This window comes from Humulus lupulus, chromosome 8 (assembly GCF_963169125.1).
Source record: "Humulus lupulus chromosome 8, drHumLupu1.1, whole genome shotgun sequence".
NCBI classification, from domain to species: Eukaryota; Viridiplantae; Streptophyta; class Magnoliopsida; order Rosales; family Cannabaceae; genus Humulus; species Humulus lupulus.
This window is the reverse complement of record NC_084800.1, coordinates 2,513,157-2,536,770: the sequence shown is the minus strand read 5'-3', so window position 1 is coordinate 2,536,770 and position 23,614 is coordinate 2,513,157. Positions and strand designations below refer to the sequence as shown.

General features: G+C 29.6%; 1 protein-coding gene across 1 annotated transcript; it reads left to right on the top strand.

The window, feature by feature from the left end:
- Positions 1-12,756: 12,756 nt before the first annotated feature.
- Positions 12,757-16,161, top strand: LOC133794140 (PAP-specific phosphatase HAL2-like). Its single transcript, XM_062231341.1, has 3 exons — positions 12,757-13,446; positions 14,598-15,285; positions 15,489-16,161. The coding sequence occupies exons 1-3, from the start codon at positions 13,041-13,043 to the stop codon at positions 15,790-15,792; spliced, it is 1,398 nt and encodes a 465-aa protein (XP_062087325.1). The 5' UTR covers positions 12,757-13,040; the 3' UTR covers positions 15,793-16,161.
- Positions 16,162-23,614: the final 7,453 nt, after the last annotated feature.

The window sequence follows — 23,614 nt, the reverse complement described above, 5'->3', positions numbered from 1 at the left end:
AGCTAATAATAGAAAAACTAAAGATAAATAAATAGATATAAAAAATTGGTCCAAAAATAAAAAGATAGATTTCAAATTATCATCATTTCAAATTATTCACCAAAATTCGTACTAGCGACTGATGATGAGCAGTGAAAATTTAGTTGCGCTTAATTGATTCTACTTTTGTAATGTTACCACAAGCAGGTAACATACTGTTATTTGTGCAATTCAATATCGAATCTCATTTATTTGACTTTCATAAGCATTATGAGGTATCACTAACCAATAATAGGATACAACCTCATGTGGTGTTGGATAGCTTAAAGTGTTAAATAATAACAATCTAATATTATTGATGATTGTCTTAATTTTTTCTAATAACCAATATTGGGGATGATGTCCGAAATTATTTTAGTGCATCTCCAATCCATAGCACCATATATAGTGTTACACCAATACTAAAACTAATGAATCTTAGTACCATAATTTTTTTTCATTCCACCCACAATACCAAAAATTACACCAAAAAATATATTCTTTATTATTATATTATTTTTTAATAAAATAGAATATTATTTTTATTATTATATTATTTTATCATTTATCAATTTAATTAATCAATTAAGTAAAAATATTATTATTAATTACATGAAACTTATTTCATAAATATTAAAACTTGACAAATTATGATAACACATTACATTTTCCTATTTAAATATTACATTACTAAAATAAAATACATTCTATTAACTCTAAAACATAACACACTATTGAAATATTAATTAAATTAAACTAATTTCCGATACTATATTCGTCCCACAAGTGTTCAATTAATGCATATGAAATTTTATTTTGAAAATTAAATTACATGTGTATTTATAATTTAAAAAACTCAACATAAAATATAGACCCAAATAATACTCATATGTTTATATATATATAGGATATAAATATATTTATTTTAAAAAAAATATATGATATATATATTAAAAAAAAGTTTTTGTCGTGTAAACAGTGCACAACATATATGTCGTGGTACTATTCACACACAGCTAAATAAGGTATTAATTGAAGTCGGGTTGGAGGTTTATATGCAGTCTCACGGCATATATGCTATAATGACGTTTCGTTGGTCTTCGCCTTATAGAGTGTTACTGTAGCTACAATATTTATATATTTATATTTTAAAATTATTATTATGTTATATTTTATAATAATTAAATTTAAATTTATATATATTATTATTTATGTTAATAGATTTATCATCAAAATGATATAAATATACTATTCACCATCAACAATGGTGTGAGTACTTTAGCTTTGAGGGTAGAGAAAAAAATACACATAGTTTATAATATATTCATATATATCATTTTTATATATTTATTTAAGTACTTTTTTATTTGTTTTTGTTATTTTTTTAATTTTAAGATTTAAAATATTATACCAACATTTTTAAAAATAAATAAAAAATATAAAACACAAAAATGAAAAATAAAATACAATAATATTAAAAACTTAAATATTACAAATTTTAAAACACAAACTGAAAATCAACAATAATTTAAAGAAGGAAAAAAACAACAATAAAATTTGAAGTTTAACCGATACAATTAGATCAAGGATAAAGAAACTCATACTACACTTCAAAATGTATTAATTGATTATTTGTGGGATGAACATATACTAATTAGTATTTAATTATTATTACACTTGTTATTTTTTATATTAAATGTTGTTTATCGAATTTTTCGGAAACCTTAATAATAGAATATTAGAGAGCTTAGAGGAAAGGATTTGAGGAGTAAAGACAAGGTTTTTATGTGGTTGGGGCGTTAATAAGCCTTAATCCACGAGACAGTTGTATTAGAGCTTAGAGAACCTTTGATAATGGAGTTGTTCTACAAGTTTTAGCAGAGTAACTGCTTACAATTCAAATTCAAATCCCCCCAGTGTACCGCTATTCGTATTTATAAGCACAAGAGTGCACTGGGCTTGGGCCAGGCTGATCCGGGCCCAATAAAGGCGTAAATACCATTAGCTTCTCTGATGGGAGCCCAATACAAATGATTGAAATAGGAAGCATACAATAAGCTAAGCCCATTGGGCCAAACCAAATAATGTCTTATTGTAAGCCATGAGACAAACTAGAGTTTCAGTCTGGGCTCTCTGGGCTACGAGGAGGATTTGGGGGATAAGATCGGTCACAGTTGTGGCGGCGCAGTTCTGAATCAACTGCGTACAATCCCGAGGTAGCCTCTTCTGCAGACTTAAGCGTGGGGACAACCCCCACGCTTCATGGGACGATGTCAGTATGTTGGGCACTTTATCTCGCCAACCTCGGACAATCGACCTGGGTTCATTTACCCATGTCTTCCTCCGTACACCAAGGTCTCGGACCATTTACCAAGGCCCCGGACCGTTTACCAGGATCCAGGTCTATCCACAACGATCCCGACTTCCATCTGGGTTTTGCGAGCCGTGACCTTATCTGCCGCGCCTTGAGACGTTGGGGGGAGCGGTCCCGGGACCATACTGCCTACTCCCGGACACTGTTTGGGCCTTGCTCACACTTGGGCTGCCACCGTCCATTTTCCTCTTGCCAAATGGGTCCGATCTGGGCCTTAACTTCAAATCAGGCAGCCCACGGGCTTAAAGTGTGGGCCCGAACACCCGAGAAGAAACTCATATTGTACTTCAAAATGTATTAATTGATTATTATTGGGATGAATATATACTAATTAGTATATATTTATTATTGTACTTGTTATTTTTTTTATATTAAATGTAATCTTTAATTTTTTAAAATGTAATGTTTGATTTTAATAGTTTAAGTTAAGTCTAAATTAATAATTTTTTAAACTTTTTTTACCTAATATAAAAAATTTATTATTTAATTACGTTTATTAATGTTAATATGTATATAAGATTAATATTAGTTAAAATAATTATTGATGATAAAAATAAGAAAATTTGATGTAAAATTTGAATTAACAATGGATTGGAAATGAAATAGTAATTTGATGTGATAAAGACGATGTAGATTTTTAAATTAACATTCATAACTTCCAATTAAAATTATAATTTTCTTCTTTAATTTGTTTTACGAGTAGTCGTTTTTCATGTGAAATCCATATAAGATATGTATATGTGAAGAAACAAACTAAATTAGAGGCGAAATGTATAATGAGAATAACGAAGGAATTTAAAGAAAAAAATAAACTCCATTAATATGTACTGCAAAGACCACTGTACAGAACAGCATCGATCTCATACATCATTTGAAAAATAACCTAAAGAAAAGCTCAAAAACAAAATTTGAGGATTTTTTTGACATGGTTTGTACAGCAACAGCTCTATAGACTATATATATATATATATATATAAAAATATAATCAGAATCTCATCGACGGCCAGAAGAGAAAACGGAAGCAACAGAGTGGGCTAATCCGACGACTATCCCCAGCTTTACTTGGCCTCTCTTTGGGATCGGACGGCTAGGGATTCTCGGCGACAAGCTTCTACCGTTGATCGTTACGGTCCTCCTTGTAAAACTTTCCATGGTCTGTCTCTTCTTCTAGTTGTGATATATCTCAAGACTCGAAATACTTGGCCTCTCTTTGTGGGACTGTTTTTTTTTTGAGCTTGAAATGGTGGTAGGATGATGATGAAACCACATTTGACAAAGTTTTCTTATATAGGCTAGAGTTTATAAAAAGCCCTTCAAATTTGATTATAATTGAAGATTGCCCCTGAAGTGGGACTATAGTACTCTCTTTACCATTTTGACCTTATTGTTATATATATAAAGCCAGAAAATCAATATTGCTTATTTTTTTTTCTTTTTGGTAGGTAACTATTTGGTACTCTCTGTTTTTGTAAAGTATCATTTTGATACCATTTGTTTTCAATAATGTTCATATGGTACTCTGTATTTTAAAATTATACATATTTGGTACCCTAAACTCAAATTTAATTAATAAAATTTTACCAATTTAATCAAACTGCTCTCAATTATGTAAGTTCCAAATTTAAATTTAATTACTTAATTATATATAACTGATGACAGTTTGATCATATTGACAAAATTTTATCTATCAAATCTGAGACTAGGGTATCAAATATGTATAATTTTAAAATATAGGGTACCATATGAGTATTATTGAAAACAGAGAGTACCAAAATGATACTATGCAAGAATATAGTGTACTAAATGAGTAAATTCCCTACTTTTAATATTCATAAGCACGCTCTTTGTAAATGAGTAAATTCCCTACTTTTAATATTCATAAGCACGCTCTTTGGACGATATGTTTGGGTGTATTAATAATCAAAACTGTTGGTGTACACGGGTCGGATTTTGCGGGTTTTGGGTGGAGGTAAGTTGTACCGAATCCAGTCCGAAATTTTTGAGTTTTGGAGTGATTTCGGGTTTGGTCTCGTCGGGTTTCGAGTGGGATTAGTCAAAAAAGGGGTTTTGGGCCGAAAATGGGCCTTGGTAAATTTTTTTTTCAAAAATACTATTTTTTTTACACTTTCTGAATTTTTTTTACTTTTCACATGTTTTTTTTTTTAACTTTGTTGTTAGTTTGGTGATTTTTTACAAATTGGGTCTTGATAATTTTTTTTAAAATTATGTTCGAGTTCGAGTCGGGTTACACTCGAACCCGTATGCTCTTAATTTCAAAATCCAAACCCAACCCGAACAATGTCGGGTTCGGATCGGATTTTACCCGAATTTGATGGGTTTTGCAAAAATTTGGGCTAGTCGGGTCGGGTCGGGTTTGCATGTTTCTCGGATTTTCAGGTCAAGTGTTCACCCCTAGAGAAAATAGCTTCTTGTAAAAGAATTTTTACTAACCAAAATCTAAAAGCCAAAAGCTATACCAACCAAAACCATGTTAGGTAATAGGAGTATTATGGTCATTTTGGTAATAATATGTTCTCGAATATAGTAGTATAAAAGTGATTAGTATATGATGGGAAAGTATGGGGTCTACAATGACAACATAAAATTAAAAGGGATGATATTAAAGATTACAATGATAAATGTTCATCTATCTTCTTTTTTAAAGTCATGTTGCTTATGCTTCACGTGGTTTTTTTTTCCATTATGATAGATTATGAGTCAGAAACCACAATGACCAGAGGGGCCATGTCTAAATGTCTCCACTTTCTCTAATCTCCCTCTAATTATAAATCAATGAATAAAGCATTGTTTGTTATTTTAGAAATCGTACGATTATTATCCCCTCCACAATTAATAAAACTAACTAAGAAAATAATAATAATAATAATAACAGTACTAATTAATAATCTCATAAGCCATTGTCGAGTAAGGAATCTATTTGTCGTTGTTGATTTTAAACACACACAAAAAAGACACATTTGTACCATTAATACTAGGGTGTCAGTTTGTGTTATAGTGTCAACCCATTTATAATCGTGTTCGTGTAGTGTTACTTGTTTATGACACATTTAATGAAAATCAACATTTAATGAAAATCGTCATTCTGATTAGTATGTTAAAAATTAATTAATCAATATAATAATTAATTTGGTTGAATTTTATGAAATAGTTATCACAAAAAAACTAAATTAGCTCGTGAAATTTATGATTGTCAGTTTATTTATATGAAAATGATTAAACCAAATTTGTACAAATATTTATTTTATATATTTTATTAAATTTTGTAGTTAATCGTGTCGTGTTATCGTATCGTAACCTGTTTTGCCGGCCTAATTAATACTATTGAAGTACGTAAGAGTATCTACTTATATGATACCAAATATATTAGGACCAAATCTTGAAAAAACTATGTACTATCTTTAAACGAGAACAATACATGTGTATGTGTATACATAATAGATATACATACATTCATTTTTATTGACATATATATATATATTTGATGTTTATGGTGTTTGTTATTGGACTAATCTTGCAGTAACCTCGAGTAGTGGAAGATTGTAAATAAAGTTGTGTCCACGCTATGGTTAAAAGTTCGTTTAATAAACAATAGTCAAGTACATGGTACTCAAATTAAGTAGTGGTAAATCTTTAGCCAATTAAGAAACTTCAATTGGTTGAATTTAAATGTGGAAGATTTATAATTGTTAATTACATATAATTATTTGGTGTTTCTACGGTAGGGGCTAGGAAAAAGTCCATTAGTAGGACTCTTCTGTGTTCCTGATCCATGAAGGCATGAATAATTTTTTACGCAATTTTTTTATGACTGTGTATATTGTAATTATTTAGAGCTTCCTGTAAATTTTTACAAAAATTTGAATAATTTACTATGCCGAAAACTATGTTCAACTATATTGTTTTCCACGCGCATAACAAAATTAGTCACGCGTGCAATATCCTATTTTTAAACTAGTTTTCAACACGGTAAATTATTCAAAAAAAAAATTCCGATTATAAAAAATAAACATAACGAACATTTTTCTCGGATTGATAACAGTTAAAAACCACAATGTAGGGTTATTTTTAATAAAAATTCCCATAAATTATTCATAAAGTAGTTCTACTCTTTTTCTTTTCTAATGATTAATAATATGCGGTTCAAAGTTTCTCAAAGTTTTAGTCATGACTGACATCAAAATTAGTGCATATGTGTTGGGTTAGATTCGATAGGTACAAATTCATTAGCTCATAAAGCAAGATAAAAAATAGTTGTATAACAGAACGATGACGTATTATATTTCATCATACTTAATGTCACATATGATTTAGTCATTACTTGATATAATTTATTAATATCATCATCATCATCATCATCATCATCATATCAAATCTTCTCTAAAGTAAAACAAACAATAAAGTTCCAAAGAGAAAATAAAGACTTGCTACAACGAATACTTTAAGTTCAATGAATTGAGACTTTTTATGTAGTTATAAATGTTAGTGATGGCTTTGCACACCATGGTTATGACTATATATATATAAATAAATTTGTTGAATCAACCATTGAAAGACTTTTCTTTGGAAGAAAAAACAAATAACTAATATATTAATATATTTTCTCCACCACTACAAAAGTGTTGAGTTTATTATTAGTTGAAGTTGAATTGAAGCACTATAATTTGGCTTTACACCGTTTATTTCAAGGGGGAAGATAAAGATATCTCCCACTTGTAATTAGGGTTGAAAGGAATTGAAAACAACAGCAACCCACTAAGCACCTCACTTTTGCTTACACTCATTTGGTTAACACTCATACTAGATAAGCTTTTGTTTGAAGATTTATTCAAATTGTTACATGACCAAGTCCATATCTAAAACACCAATTAAGAAAAGACCAAAGTCATTGATTCATCAGTTGTAAATGTTGGTTTTTAATTTCTTGTAGCGACAAATATTGAATGAGTTGATAATTTTGAAACAAACTTGATTTAAAAAGTGGGGAAAAAAATCAGTGAAAGAAGTTTAGTTATGATGACTTCGATAGTTATGTAACATTAAAAAAAATAAAAAATAAAAACACTAGCAAAATGATGATCTTGTATTTTGTAAAAGTTATCAATCGGCCTATGTGTTTTGTTAAATGACAATTTGAACTCTATATTTTGCAAAATGTAACAAAAGAGCGTCTTATACCTAATTTTGGTAAAAAAATCTCAATTAAAAGACCAATTATTGGGTCGTTAGTGATGTGATGAGTTCATAGAAACAAAAAAAAGTGATCGATGAGCTGAGAATGAAATATTATATTTGAATTTTTTTTACCAAAATTAGATATAAAATACTATTTTGTAAAACATATGGTCTGGTCTGAATTATCTCATGAATGGTTCTCATTCCCTATTTAATGAACATGTCCTTGGTGAAAATGGACAGTGCCAAGAATATTAGGACCCTTTTTAGGAAGACTTTCCTTAAAATTAGTCAGATTCAGTTATTTTAAAGAAAAGGGAAAAAAATGAATCAATGACTGGGCTTAGTTTTGCAAGTAGTTAATAAGATTCCTTCTTGAGATAATTACAATCTGGGTTTTGGGCCTATAAGGAAGATCCATTTGATTTTGGGCAAAACACACACAATACTTCACACGGCCCAACCCCAAATATGCTATCAATATCAATTCTATATTATTTTTACCATAACATTAATAATACACAAAACTTGTACAAAGTAATTTTAGTCACATAATTTTAAATATTATGCTCTAAATAAAATATTACTACGTCATGCTAATGAAAGCTGAAGTAAGTCCAGATATAGATATAGATATTCTTCATCTTTATCAGGTATTGGTTAATGAGTTATATAATTCAATTTCCGTTTATGCTCTAATAAGTCCAAATACAGTAGGTTTATTTTTAAATGAAAATGTTATTATAGTGATGGAATCTTTGACAGGGAGAAGCATATATTATAGCATCTAAATTCTAATGCCCTTTGAGCCTTCAATTGAAAGCATGCACTACATGCCAAAATGCCAATTATTTGTGTGAGGGCATTATACCCAACTAATTATTATTTTCCTTTTTTTATATTATATGCATTGCCAAAATAATGTAGGTTACATGTATTATTATAATTTGAGAAAAAAATGTGCAAGTCACGTGACTAATGAGGTGGTGGCAAAAGATATTAATCAATTTACAAAAAGAATGCCAAAATGCGTGTTTTAAATGGTGAAACGATGGCGAAACGAGCAGCAGGTCCTGCAATATAAGAAATAGAGGTGGAGACTTTGGCCTCTATAAAGCGGCAAATAGTTTGATCGGTACGGAAAAGGTCGGTTATGAATGGCAGGAAAACGAATTTGAAGTAGACACGTGGACTAATGGCGATAAGTCATTTCTAATCCTTCTCTTTATTCTTTTGCTATAAATTACTAACTTCTATCATAGATAGAGAGGGTTTTTATTCCTGGTCTTTACTATATCCTTATTCTGTCAAAATATAAAGAGGAAACTTAATTGAATAGCAGAGAGTTTTCTTGCATGTATCCACCGTAGGTTATTGCTAAAAATTGATCACAAGAGAAGCTTATTCTAAAAATTTATTCAACGGGGAAATAAATACATAGTAAAGTAAAGACAAAAAAAGATTCAAAAGCGTAGTTTTTATTTTGAGAAACACATATTGCTCAGGAAAATCGACTCGAACAATTTGTAATCAACATTTTGGTTTAATGTATTGTTTGGCATATTGTTACATGTTAACTAAAAAAACAAAATGATTTGAAGGCTATAAATATAAGAGTGATTATTTGCAAAACTCAAGTTGAAAATATTCATTGCCTCATAGGTTTTCATTTGTTTCAAATGGTTTCATCAATAAAATATTTTTGGAAGATTTGAAGCTCATGTTTGTCAAAAGTTTGGCCTTTAAAATCAACAAGTCATTATTGGAACGAATAAGTTGAAGATAATAATGAACTACTTGATTTGTGGGAATACATATGATATGATAATTGTAGAGATAACACGCTTTGCGTCTTCTCAAGCTCAAATGTTTCCATATTTCATCTTTAGATATAGCCATATATAATGTATGATATATATATATATATGGCTATGAATGCAACTCATGATTTAATTAGGTTGCCAATATGGCTTTCTAATCTAAGCAATATGTCATTCTTATATAATATATTACAGATAATCGTGGGTAAATGTTTATTATTGATTTGATTTTATGCCTCTAAGACAAATTAAGGAATTATTACACCATCTCGAATTGGTGGTGTATATTTTGTGTCAAATTTGGCTTAAAATATGTGTCAATACTATATTTGACTTACTTTTTACATTTGTACTCTAATACACAAAGTATAAACTAATTAAAAAATAGTCAATATAGCTATTAATGCTTATTGAAAATATATAAAATAATTAATTTTTTTTATTAAAAGATAAATTAAAAATAATTTTTAATTAATAAATCATATTAATGAGTAATTAAAAAATATGATATTTTTATGAGTCAAATATTTTGGGCTAAACTTGACACAACTTTTAATATGTGTCAAATTTGGCACATATATTAGACTACCTTAAGATAACCTCTCAAGCTTATCTTTGATATACATGATAGGTCAGTTTTGTGTAAACCGATTTATGGACATGTATTAAGTCGGTTTAAGCAGAACCGACCTTTCATGGCCGATAACCGATAACCGATGTCCAAATTATAGTAGTGATACATAATTTTTATAGTACACCGGAGAAACTCTTAGAGAAGACAAATGCCTCAGCTTGGTGATATACTATTACTACATGCCATACATATTACGTATTAATGAGTTCATGGTGACTCAACCAATAATCACACCACTTTCCATGCCAATAAAAGGATAATCTTTAGAAACATTACTATTTATATGTCAAATATATACTTCTTTCTCATCATTTATTTTTGTTGATATTCCGAGGAGTGAAGGGTTAAACAAATTTCGTAATATTACTTTGAGAAATTACAGGGAATCACTCAAAATAAAGCTATCAAGAAGCTAATTTCTTCATTTTTAAAATTGTAGATAAATGACTATTTATTTATTTAAGACTGTGTGACTTTAATATAATGATATATGTATATTAGTTTTGTTTAATTAGTTTTTATTTTAAAGTTGTATTAATTTTTTAAGTTTTTTATAAGTTGTTGGTATATTATTTTTCAATTAGTATATATATTTTTTGTGGTATGGTATATACTTTTTTTTTGTGATATTTAATTTCTATTTTATTATACACAGTGATAGTATATACTTTTGTATCATGGTATATACATTTTAATAGTAGTATATAACTTTGTTCGCATAGTATATACATTTTTTAGTAATAATTTTGTAAGTTTTGATGGTATATTATTTTTCAACTCATTATATATATTTTGTGGTATAGTATATCATTCAACAACCCATAAAAAACGAAAAAAAAATTAAAATAACTTTAAAATAAAAGCTAATATACATATACAATAATATTAAAATATTTAGAATAAAATAGTAATTTGTTAAATGGTGTATTTGGTAATATGTGATATTAAATAGATGATTATGCTATTATTACTACAAAATTAAAAACATAGACATTTATTTACTTTCACACAACATTAAGAATCATTTTGCACTGTGCACCTATTACTTGCACCATTCTTTTTGTTGTCTTTTCAAAAGCTAGCTAGCATTCTAGAGCATTAATTTTATAACAAACATGAAAAAGTTATAAATGAAAATCTAATGGTGTACGTGTCTAAATTCAATTAGTTATTTTGGTAAAGTATAAACTAAAAAAAAAAACGACAAAAGAAGAGTTTGTGTTGAAATAGAGAAATTTTAAAAGTAAGAAACTAATAATGATCATAATATTTCCATAATAGAAATCTTATAAATGGTTAGAAATATAATTCAAATCATGAGTCAATTTTAATGTTGTTTTATTTGAGTAATAAATTGATAAAATCATTTGTTAAAATAGTACATTTCAATTTGTGCCTATTCACTAAAAAAAGTTGTCACTATAATTGTAAATAAAGTTATAAGTTGTATAACAAAAAAAAAAAAAAAAAAAAACCAAAATTGACGAAATTTAAATAGTGTTAACTCACTAATGTTTCTTAATACTATACCACAAGCATTCATATTACGTATTAATGAGTTCATGATGACTCAACGAAATCACACCAATCCATGCCAATGACGTGATATTTTAAAAATGTTAGTAACTATTGGATGTATAATTTTTTTTTTAAAGAAAATATATCAAATTTACTTCTCTCATAATTAATTTATTAACCATTTCATTTAAGTAGAAATACAAACCAACCCTAGTATAACAACTCCGAGATTATAATAATAACATTTAGGATCAATTTTAGGAATAACACTTAAATGGTAAGAAATAGAATCTCAATTATGTGTCTCATTTTGTAATGTTATTAAGTAATAAATTGAGGCCAATCATAAGATAAGTTGAATCAATATCATTTGTTAAGGGGAATATTTTATTTTGTCTAAATTTTAAAGAAACAAAATGTTTAAGAAAATAGATTAAAATTTAAATGTAATTTTTTAACAATTTTTTCCTTCACAAAACAAACTTTTAAAACGTCCATAAGTTCCTTGCCCAACCAAAAAAAATCCTTATTTAAATTTTTTGTTTTACTAATAAAATTTAGGATAAATATGAAATTTTCTCCCTAAATTATGATCTTTGTAGAGTTTTGTCCCTTGAATATTTTTTTTATAGCAAAAATTCCACTTCAACTATAACAATTATTGTAAATGTGCATTATATATTGAACATCATTCACTTTGAAACAATTTGTTAATATAACTCTGAAGTTGCACTAATTTGGCGAGATTCGATAATTGTGTGATAAATTTTTTTGAGAATATGTATCTGCATTTTTAAATTTAAGTTTTGTACATTTAACATCAATAATATTAATTTCAACTAATTTTAATTAATTAAATAAATTATCGTGTTATAATTAAGCATGTGACTATATAACAAACTACTTTTAAAAAATTGAACAAACGAGCATATTTGCAATAATTTGAACACTTCTAAGAGATCATTTTACTGCCAAAAATAATTCAGACACAAAACTCTACAAAGCTAAGTTCAGAAGAAAAAAAATTACTATTTGTCCTAAAATTTATTTTATTTTATTTTAAAGTATGGCCGAATGTTGAGTACAAGTTGAAACAGTGACAGAGGACAGTAGAGAAGTGGAGTGCTTTGGAATAAGTAAATATAAAAATATATAAATTCTCTCACCAAAATTGCATTTCAATCTTTCTCTCTCGTTCCTTTTTCCTTTTTCTTCTTCACTATCAAGAAACCATTTTTTTTAAAGAAAATGATTAGCCATTGACCCTTGAAGCTCCTCCTGTGTCATTATCTGAAATAATCTCCCGTTGTATTCCTTCAACGTCACAAGTCCACATAATCCAAATTTCCGGGCAACAGAATCACACTAGAAAGATTTCTCTCACTCTCACTCTCTTTTCATTATTAATTCTTGCATATATAATAATATATATATATAAGTGTGTGTGTGTGTACACATATCTTTGTTCGCTTTCATTGATGATATGCCTTTGAATTGTTCAAGTCTGGCTATAAAAGTCCCACATAGGTTGGGTTTGGGTCCATGGAAAGGGAATCACAGAAACGAGTCGGCACCCAATCACAGCCATGTGACAAGCTTGTTCCTTTCTTCTTTTCCTTGCAAGAAAACCCCCATTGGGTGTTTGTCTAAGTTCAACCAGAGCTCTTGTTTTTCGGTAATGGAACAGGAGGAGAAGAGCCCGGTGCGCCGCCCAGAATCTTCATCGGATGCAGAAGAGAAGCGTTCTCAGGCGGACAAGGAATTGGAATTGGCCGTTAGAGCGGTTCAAATGGCTTGCTCTCTTTGCCAGAGAGTTCAACAGAGTTTAATCTCAAAGACTAGCAGTGATATCCAATCCAAAGAGGACAATTCTCCCGTCACTGTTGCAGGTCACTTACTCCACTCCCTCTTCCTTCTTTGTTTTGATTTGGGTTTTCTTGTTTTACATTTATTTTTTGCTAATTTTGTGAACTGGGTATTTGTTAATGGCGATTTTTGATGGGCAATACATATATATTCCTAGTGTTTTGGATGTAGCCGTGTAGGGTTTTAGGTTTCTTTCTTGAGTCTGCAAATTTTTTAATCAATGTAACATGATTTTTTATCTTTCTTTTTGTTTTAGAGGGTGTGTTGGGTTGAGCGAAGTCCCTAAAAAGTTTGATACTGCGAAAACTCCTTGTTAACCCCAAGGAAAGAAAAAACAGAGAAAAAGTAAAGGAGTATCCTTTTGATTTGGGAACTTGGAATTTGGTCACTTTTTTGACAAAATGAGTTTTATATTGAAATATCTTTGATGGATAATTTAGTAATAACCATATGACTGCCTTGGGTTTGGGATTGTTAATATTTTTTAGGAATAGAGTAAAAGTCATGTCATTTTAAAAAGTTAGAATAAGGAAAAGATAAATATGTTATTTAATTAAGTGGGCAGAGGAATAATTTGATTCGTCTGCCTTTATATTTATAATATTATACTTGCTTCCTAAGTCATTTTCAAGCAACTTCAAACAAATATCGTTTAAACTAATGGCATAGAATAGAAATCATCATTTGATAGATAACCAAGACTTTTTGGGAAGAACTTTGTCCTGTTTTTTCTGATTGTCCGTAATCTTTTTCATGTTGTGAAATGTTACATGATGCTCCCGTTGATGTTCATGTTTAAAAATCATGGTTAGTACTGCAAGAAGGCCAGAAAAGATATGTTTTGTTCTATGATTTTTAGCAGATACTATCTCAGTATAAACTACAGTACAACCTTATTTAGACTAGAACTAGTCATATACTATTAAAAGAAGACTTGTATTCTTTCCTGGAAAACATGTCAAAGCACTGGCAGTCAAAAGAATTAACCAACGAGCGAGTTTTCTTCAAGTCTGAGAAGTCTTTGTAATCCTTTCTAAACTCACTCTCATATCTTCACTGTTGAAGATTTTAGAACAGGAAACTTCATAAGATGAAGAACAACTAGTTTTATTGGTCAATATATATCTAAAGCTGTGTACGATTGCTTAGTTTCTTGATTTCACTATGTAAACAGATTGGAGTGTCCAAGCAACGGTGAGCTGGGTACTCTCCGAGGCCTTAGGAAGCAGAAATGTGTCCATTGTTGCTGAAGAAGATGTTGAAAGTCTCTCCAAGGCTAGTGCTGCTGGGCTATTAGAAGCCGTAGTGACAACTGTGAACAAATCTCTAGCTGATGCTCCTCATTTTGGACTTAAAGGTCCAAACGTGCCCCTCGGGTCTTCTGAGGTTCTTGAAGCGATTAGTCGATGCAACTCAAATGGAGGACCTATAGGAAGATTTTGGGCACTTGATCCTGTTGATGGAACATTGGGATTCGTCCGAGGGGATCAATACGCTATAGCTCTGGCGCTCATTGAAGATGGAGAGGTTGTACTTGGAGTTCTTGGGTGTCCTAACTACCCCATGAGAAAAGAATGGCTAGCTTATCATCACCGCTATCATAGAATTGTCTCGAAGTTGACGCCACCAACCTCAGAATCATGGGACAAAGGATGCGTGATTTATGCTAGGAAAGGAAGTGGCAAGGCCTGGATGCAACCTCTACTCCATGTTAACAAGAAGTTAGTGTGGCCAAACTCTGCAAGGCCAGTACGAGTTTCCCCCATTGACAACCCATCAATGGCAACCTTTTGTGAACCAGTTGAAAAAGCAAATTCGAGCCATTCATTCACAGCTGGTCTAGCTCACAGTGTGGGGCTAAGGTGGATAAGCTTTCCTTCAATTTTATTTTGCCATGTCTTTTGAATTCAACATTTTTTGAAAACAAACACTACCAAGTGGTTAACATAACATGTGTTTCACTTGTAAAATCAACACATTAACAATCACACAGAAAATAGACTGCCTGTAAAAATACAGAAACTCAGACTATGCTAAAAATTTGATTGTGATGTTTTGACTGCAGGAAGCAACCTTTACGAGTATATAGCATGGTGAAATACGCAGCCATAGCTCGGGGAGATGCTGAGATTTTCATGAAGTTTGCGAGAGCCGGCTACAAGGAGAAGATATGGGATCATGCAGCCGGTGTTCTTATAATACAAGAAGCCGGTGGTATGGTAACAGATGCTGGAGGTCGGCCACTGGATTTTTCAAAAGGTACGTACCTTGAAGGTCTTGATCGAGGCATAATCGCTAGTGCAGGAGCCACTCTACATGAAAAGATTATCAAGGCTGTAGATGCTAGCTGGGATTCCTCTAGTCTATAAAATGTTCTTCTGGTTAACACCAATGATAACACAGAGCCATGAAAACATTAAACAGGGTAAGGGGATTGTAAATCAGCCATTTATAATTTTTTTTTCTCGTTCTTGATTAATGGTAATATCATTATAAACCAGCCTTCTTTAATTCAAGCCAGGGATACATGCATGCAAAACGAACAAATAACAATGTTTGCTATGAAGGAATAGCATTGTTATCTTATCCCACATGAAAATGAATTAGCTTGAGATGAAAAGCTGATGAAGTTTGTATAATAAGATAATTTAAGGGAGTCATGCTATGTTTTAGGACTGGTTTTGCTGTAAATATAGTTTGTACAAATAATGAATATCGTCCAAGTAATCTTTTTCTTATTGGTTCTTGTGTTTTTAGAATCCTTGCTCACAAATTCACAACACCATCACAATCACAGCAATAGCAGACTCTTAACACTGTTAGAAAATCCTATGAGGTCTGCTATCTGTATTATTTTTTTTTTTGCTAACCTAGGGTATCAGGGGCCCCACCCCCACTAATCCCTGGAGGCCCTGGTGTCAAGTGGTAATTACCACTTGAGCGATATCAGCATGCCCAGAGGTCCATCCATTAGTGGATGACCCTCCTTGGACCGCCCTGACCATCGCTTCAGCCGGAGATCGCCCCAGTGGCCTCCTGAGGTTTAATGACTCGGTGGGGAATTGAACCTGTGAGGGATTATCTCCTCAAGTTCGCCCTACCCAACTGAGCCACCCCTTGGGGTTAGGTCTGCTATCTGTATTAGACATACAGACATTTGGATATCTATATTTGAGTCCAAGTATTTTAAGCCCACCATTCATGGCAATGAATGACAGCCTATATAACATAACATGCATTGATTATCTTACAAAGCAGGAATGGGACCCCAAAAGAAAAAGAGTACAAACCCCAAATTAAATAAGCAAGGCCATATTACTATTTATATCTGCACCATTAACAAATCATTCTTGAAATAAAGATGTTATTTTGATTTGAGAGTGGTTCATTATTTCATTAATGCATTGTGCACATGGATATGGGACAGGGGAAGGGCTCCTTTGCCTAATTATTTGAGTGTAGTTGAGTAAGGTTACACACAAATATGTCCTATCTCAGCCCATTAAATTACTTGCATTAATATAGTAAGTGGTTGCCAGGACAGAGGAGACTTCACCAATTATATTTAACCTCAAATATTTATTTTGAGATATAAATCCACGAATATATTTAGGGAGTAATGATATGTGCAATGCACCCAAACATTACAGTGGGTACATGTTTTTATAAAAGTGATTGATTAGGCTAAACTGCTACATTATTGTGTGTAATATTTGAGTGTATATTTTGACTGCACATATCATTACTCATATTTAGGAGGGTTTTCCAGTGCACCCTCCAAAAACGTGCACACCGGTGCACCCTTTGGTGTTTTTGGCTCGAGAAGTATTTTCGATGAATTTTTTTATATGATCATGTATATCGTAGTTATTTAAAGCATCCTGCAAATTTTTAGAACATTCCAAATAATTTATAATACTGAAAATATAATTCAAACCGGTTACTTTTTACACGCATAAAAAAAAAACAGTCACGAGTGCAATAAATTATTTGTTCTTTGTTTTCTATTTTGTAAATTATTTGTAATTTTCTGAAAAGTTACAAAATATTCTAAATAACTACAATATACACAATTATAAGAAAAAATTGCACCGAAAAAACTTCGTGAACCAAAAATTAGTGGGTGCACAAGTGTGCCTATTTTTAGGGTGCACCACAGAATTATCCATTTATATTTATATTTATATATAGTGGGGTTTTTTTTTGTGAAAGGGAATATATATATATATTGTAGTCATCAGTGGGTCAAATTGTCCACTGGGATGAGTGGTCGGTCCTCCATTTTCAAATCTCTCTCTCATTGTCAACTTGCTTGGTGGTGTAATTAAAGGCCAATTACTAAATTTAAACTGATTTTCAAAGTTCATAGTTCGTAGTGGAGCAAAGTAAACATTTCTTTTTAATAATAGGTCTTTGATTTAATTAATATTTTAGTGAAGTAAGAAAATCACTTTTACATGAAAGAAAAGAAAATTGATGGGAAAAAGGATACCCCCATTTTTGGATTGGATTTTTCGTTTAAACTCTCCCCAAAACTTTTAAGGAATATACATAAATATATATATTTTTTTTAAAAAAAAAAAAACCTAAGAGTAGGAGAATTTTATAGATAAACATAGGCCACTGTATAGTTGCATGAGATATGGACCACATTCAACAAAGAATATTGTGACAGATTACAAATAAGGAGATTGATTTAATGTAACATTTATGGTGGGAAAAAGATTTCCAAAGTTCTGGTTTGCAGTTTGCCAAATTGTATTAAAAATTCATTCAAGTCTATTTAATCATAATTATAATCACTGTACATATATATATATATATACACTAGATATAAGCAACGTACAATCATATTTGCTTAATTTTAAAATTGTAAACATTGTCTACAATTTTAATAAAAACTGGTTCAATATTTTTTTTAGAATATATATAATAGAATGAATTATAATGCTATAGTATATATAAATATTTATATTAATAATCCCTACATATATGACATCTAAACACAACGTTGACATAGATATATATATTTAGATGACTACATGAAATATATATAAAATACAATAATATTTAAAAAGAAATTAATAATAGGAATAAAATAAGAATAGAAAAAGTCATAGTGTAGACAGTAGTATACATGCATCAACTATTTTTAGTGTCTAATGTATATCACAATGTCCTTTGGTGAATTTAATAAAAAAAAATAGCTCCAATCACTTGATAAAAAATAAAGTATCACACAAATTTATAAGATAAAAAAAATTATGTATGCCTTTATTATTTTTAAATAAATATGATTTAAATAATTAAATTATCATAAAACATCTTAAAAATATCATCTTTTAATTAATTAATTAATTAATTTTTGTTTAAGTTTATATTTGTTCTAGTTTTTGAATTTGGCAGTGACAACAAAAGATTATATATTATATGTTTAATATAATGTTAAATTTAAGTTTAATTAAATTTTATTAGTTATAAAATATATGATTTTATTATTTTTAAATAATCATTATTGTAAAATATCTAAAAAATATCATATTTTAATTTGTTTAATTATTTATTTATTTAATTTTATTTAGGTTTAAGTCATGTTTACAATTTACCATTAAATATAAGAATATTCTTTTAAATATAAGAATATTCCATTAAAGTTAACGGAAAAAAAATAAAATACGGTTAAAACTAAGAATTTTCGTTATCTACACACTTATTATATAGAATAGATATGGGAATTCAAGTCTATAGGCGCTTCACTTTAAGCTTTACTGGTAGGGCTCTCAGTGTTCTCGACCCGTGAGCAATTTTCGGTGCAATTTTTTTTATGACTGTGTATATTGTAGCTATTTAGAGCATCCTGCAAATTTTCAGAAAATTCCGAATAATTTATAGTATCGAAAACTAACTTCAAACATGTTGTTGCACGCGTGACTAATTTTTTTTATGCGCGTGGAAATCAATATGTTTGAACCTAGTTTTCGGTACTGTAAACTATTCAGAATTTTTTGAAAATTTGCAAGATGCTCTAAATAGCTACAATATACACGGTCATAAAAAAAAAATCGTGCCGAAAACTGTTCACGGGTTGTAAAACACTGAGAGTCTCACCGATAAGGCTTAAAGTGAAACTCCTATAGAAATATTGTCCTTATATATGTATAAATATTACATGTAGGTAATGGACCATGATATTATTATTCCTCTCTATTGCTATCCTACGACAAAGTGCCTCAAGAAATTGAAATATTTGGCCTTGATATATACGTAGGCATCATGAGTAGTGTGTGATATACTAAAATCAGCAGCATAGCTGTTTGACTATATATTCATATGAATAATTGAATAAGTTTTACATGTGATGGGACTGTTTGTTATTTCTTCCAAGACCCTTGTGAGATAATCATTATTCAACACTAAGATTTTATGTATTATGATATCATATATATCTGGGCAATACATTTATATGTTGTATCTCTTTTTTAAGTACTGGTTTTGGTGGATATAAGGACATGAAAAATGAAGTTTAATTTGGGAAGTATTTAGTGCTAGAGTCTGCTTATTATAGTAATATATACATCTCCACATTTGCGACAAAAAACTATATATGCATGCATATTAAATTGGATATTATTCACAATCTTTGAAGATATGTATACAAACTAAAATTTTAAGTAGCTAATTATAGGTAAGTTTGTTATCATTTTTAGGCACAAAATAATTATAATAAGGACCACATAAAAATGAAGAGAATTACATTGAGTTAAAAAAAAAAGAAGGGAATTAGCATAAAAATAAATAAACTTTAATAGTATTATAACTTAAGAGGAAATCCTAAACTCTAATCCCCATCTTGGATATCAAGAAAAGAAAAAAGAAAATGAATAAGGCAATCACAATAGCCTATCATATTATATCTAACACCACATAATATGACAAATTATAATTGGTGTAATTTAATATCAAGTTTTACATATTCAATTTTAAATTTAAATATGTGAAACTCGATATTAAATCATATCTACACAATTTTTCATAACATATGAAATTGGATACCTTAAAGTGGCTAGTACGTCGCCTAATAATTAGGCCAGCATCCGCAACAATTTGAAGACCTAGATGAATGTAAAGTGCTCTGTACCGTACGTTATAATCACCCCATGAAAGTCTCGAAATTAAGCCCTACAAAATCCCTGCATGCAACATCCGCTAATATCAACTACTTTAGATAAAAGCAATTACCATTAACATGATCACATTTAATTTAAGGTCAACAAAAGACAAAAGAAGTCTACTGAGTATTCTTATCAAGGTACTTTAGATTATATATACAATTAACGCGATATAATAAAGATAACCAACTACAACTAGCTAGTGTGCGCCAATATGACTAATTTATTTTAAGTGAAACGCATAGTATCTAACATATATAGAAGAATATCTAGATATTGTAGATTTATATGTTCATTATGGACCCCAAATTAATTAAATTATACGTTTTTTTATTGTAGATTTAAATTATACAATTATACCACAAATTATGAGTGTTCATTGGATCACATCCAATGGATTTAAGCCCATCCCATTTGATCAAATCCAATTATCAATTGGATATTTGATTTTTACAACCGATTCAATCTAATTGAATTGAGTCAACCGATCCAATCCGATAATTGGATATTGGATCGGTTCCATTCATTAGATGCATCCCCTAGTTATTTATTGGATCGGAATCAATTGGTTTTTATTGGATGTTGGATCCCCATCCAACAATTGACCGATTCAATTTAAATTTTTAAAAATTACATCTGATCCAATTGTAACTGGATATCCAATTTATGGCGATCAATTATAATTAGATCGGATATATTATGCATACTTACCCCAAATCAATTAAATTCTTCTAACATATATATATATAGGAAAAAAAATTTATATGGGCTTCACTTTAAGCCCTACCGGTAGGGCTTTTAGTGTTTCTCGACCCGTGAACAGTTTTTGGCGGGACTTTTTTTTATAATCGTGTATATTGTAGTTATTTAGAGCAACCTGCAAATTTTTTAGAAAATTCCGAATAGTTTACAGTATCGAAAACTAGGTTCAAATATGTTGTTTTCTACGCGCATAAAAAAAATTAGTCACGCGTGCAACAACATGTTTGAATTTAGTTTTCGGTACTGTAAACTATTCGGAATTTTCTGAAAAATTTGCAGGTTGCTCTAAATAACTACAATATATACGGTTATAAAAAAAAAGTCCCGCCAAAAACTGTTCACAGGTCGAGAAATACTGAAAGCCCTACCAGTAGGGCTTAAAGTGAAGTCCATATAGAAGAATATATATATATATAGAAGAATATCTAGATATTGTAGATTTATATTGTTCATTATGGACCCCAATTCAATTAAATTATACACTTGGCATATTGAAATTCACTTCTCGTGCGCTTTGCTTTTTGTTTTTTGCCGCCGTACAATAGCAGATGCTGCATGTGGAGCAATGGCAATAGATATGATTATGGTGTTAATAGTCAAACGAAACCGCGTCGTGAGTGAATGAACTTTAAATGAGTTGCAGATAGGAAGTTAGCCACTTTAATGCCATGTTTTATCTTATACATAAAACATTAAACATTGTATTAAAATATGTAATTAATGAGAACTAGTATGGTTCATTAATTATATTGAAAGCTACTCTTTCTATATTTTTATAAAGTATATATTTATTTGGTATTATGTGTTTTATCGAGATATAAATTTGAATTCATACATATTTTATATTCTGAACTCAAATTCGATTAATAAATTTTTATTAATACGATCAAATTGTCTTTTGTTATATATAGTTTTAAAATTAAAAAATGACTTAATTATAATTGATAATAATTTAGTCATATTGATCAAATCTGAGTTCAGGATACTAATTATAAATGAATTTACATTACAGTACTAAATAATTATTATTCGAAATATAAAGTATCAAAGTATTTTGATAAAATAAACAATACAAAATAGTTTTTTTCCTTATTTTATATATAAAATATCCTAGCTGAAATTAGAGATGTGAACCATAATGAGATCAAATACATAAAATGCTATTATTCATTTTTTTTTTTTTGTATATGTGATTATGTGCTGCATTAAACCAAACAACGAGACAATATCATTAAACCAAGGCATCTAAATCACAATCTTTTCCATAACGTCAAATGTGATATGATACGTGTAATCCCAAAACAAAATTTCACTAACAAAAATCTAGTAAGGGACCCATCAAATACAGCAAAATCACCTAACATATTGGACCAAAGTTAGCTTAATTTGTATTATTCTTATAGAATATATATAATTTTGGGTATCTCTATTTTATTTTAATATTAGTTTAAATATTTGAGTTTAATTAATCATAAATAGAATTTCTATTTTGAAATTTGGTAAAAAGAAAATGGTACCTCACTTTAACAGTTTGAACTTTTTTTTTCCTCATCAGAAGACCAATAACAAAAATTAATACTATTTTTAAATTTACAAAATAAATTATTATGTTTGTAATGATTTAATAGTAGATAACCATTCGGTTGTACCTTGTGTTTTTATAAAGTATTATTTTGGTATCATGTATTTACAATAATACTTATTTGATACCTTATATTTTGAAATCGTTTATATTTAGTACCCTAAACTCAAATTCAATTAATAAAATTTTGCCAATTTAATCAAATTGTTCTCAATTATATGAATTCTAATTTCAAATTTAATTACTTAATTACATATAACTGATGGTAATTTGGTGAAATTGAATTTTTTTTTATCAAATTTGAGTTTAGGGTTTCAAATATGTATGATTTTTAAAATACAAAGTACCATACGAGTATTATTGAAAAAATAGGGTACCAAAATGATACTTTACAAAAATACACAGGATACCAAATTAGTAAATTCCCATGATTTAAAACTAAATATCGAAAGTTATATTGGAGAAAAAGAAAGAAAATTAAAATAGCATAAACCCTATTATATACATTGGACAATTCTCCTATAGGGGATTCACTTTAAGCCCTACCGGTGAGACTCTCAGTATTCTCAACCTTTGAACAGTTTTCAGAGCGATTTTTTTATGACTGTGTATATTGTAGCTATTTAGAGCACCGACGCAATTTTTATAAAATTCTAAATAATTTACAGTACCAAAAAC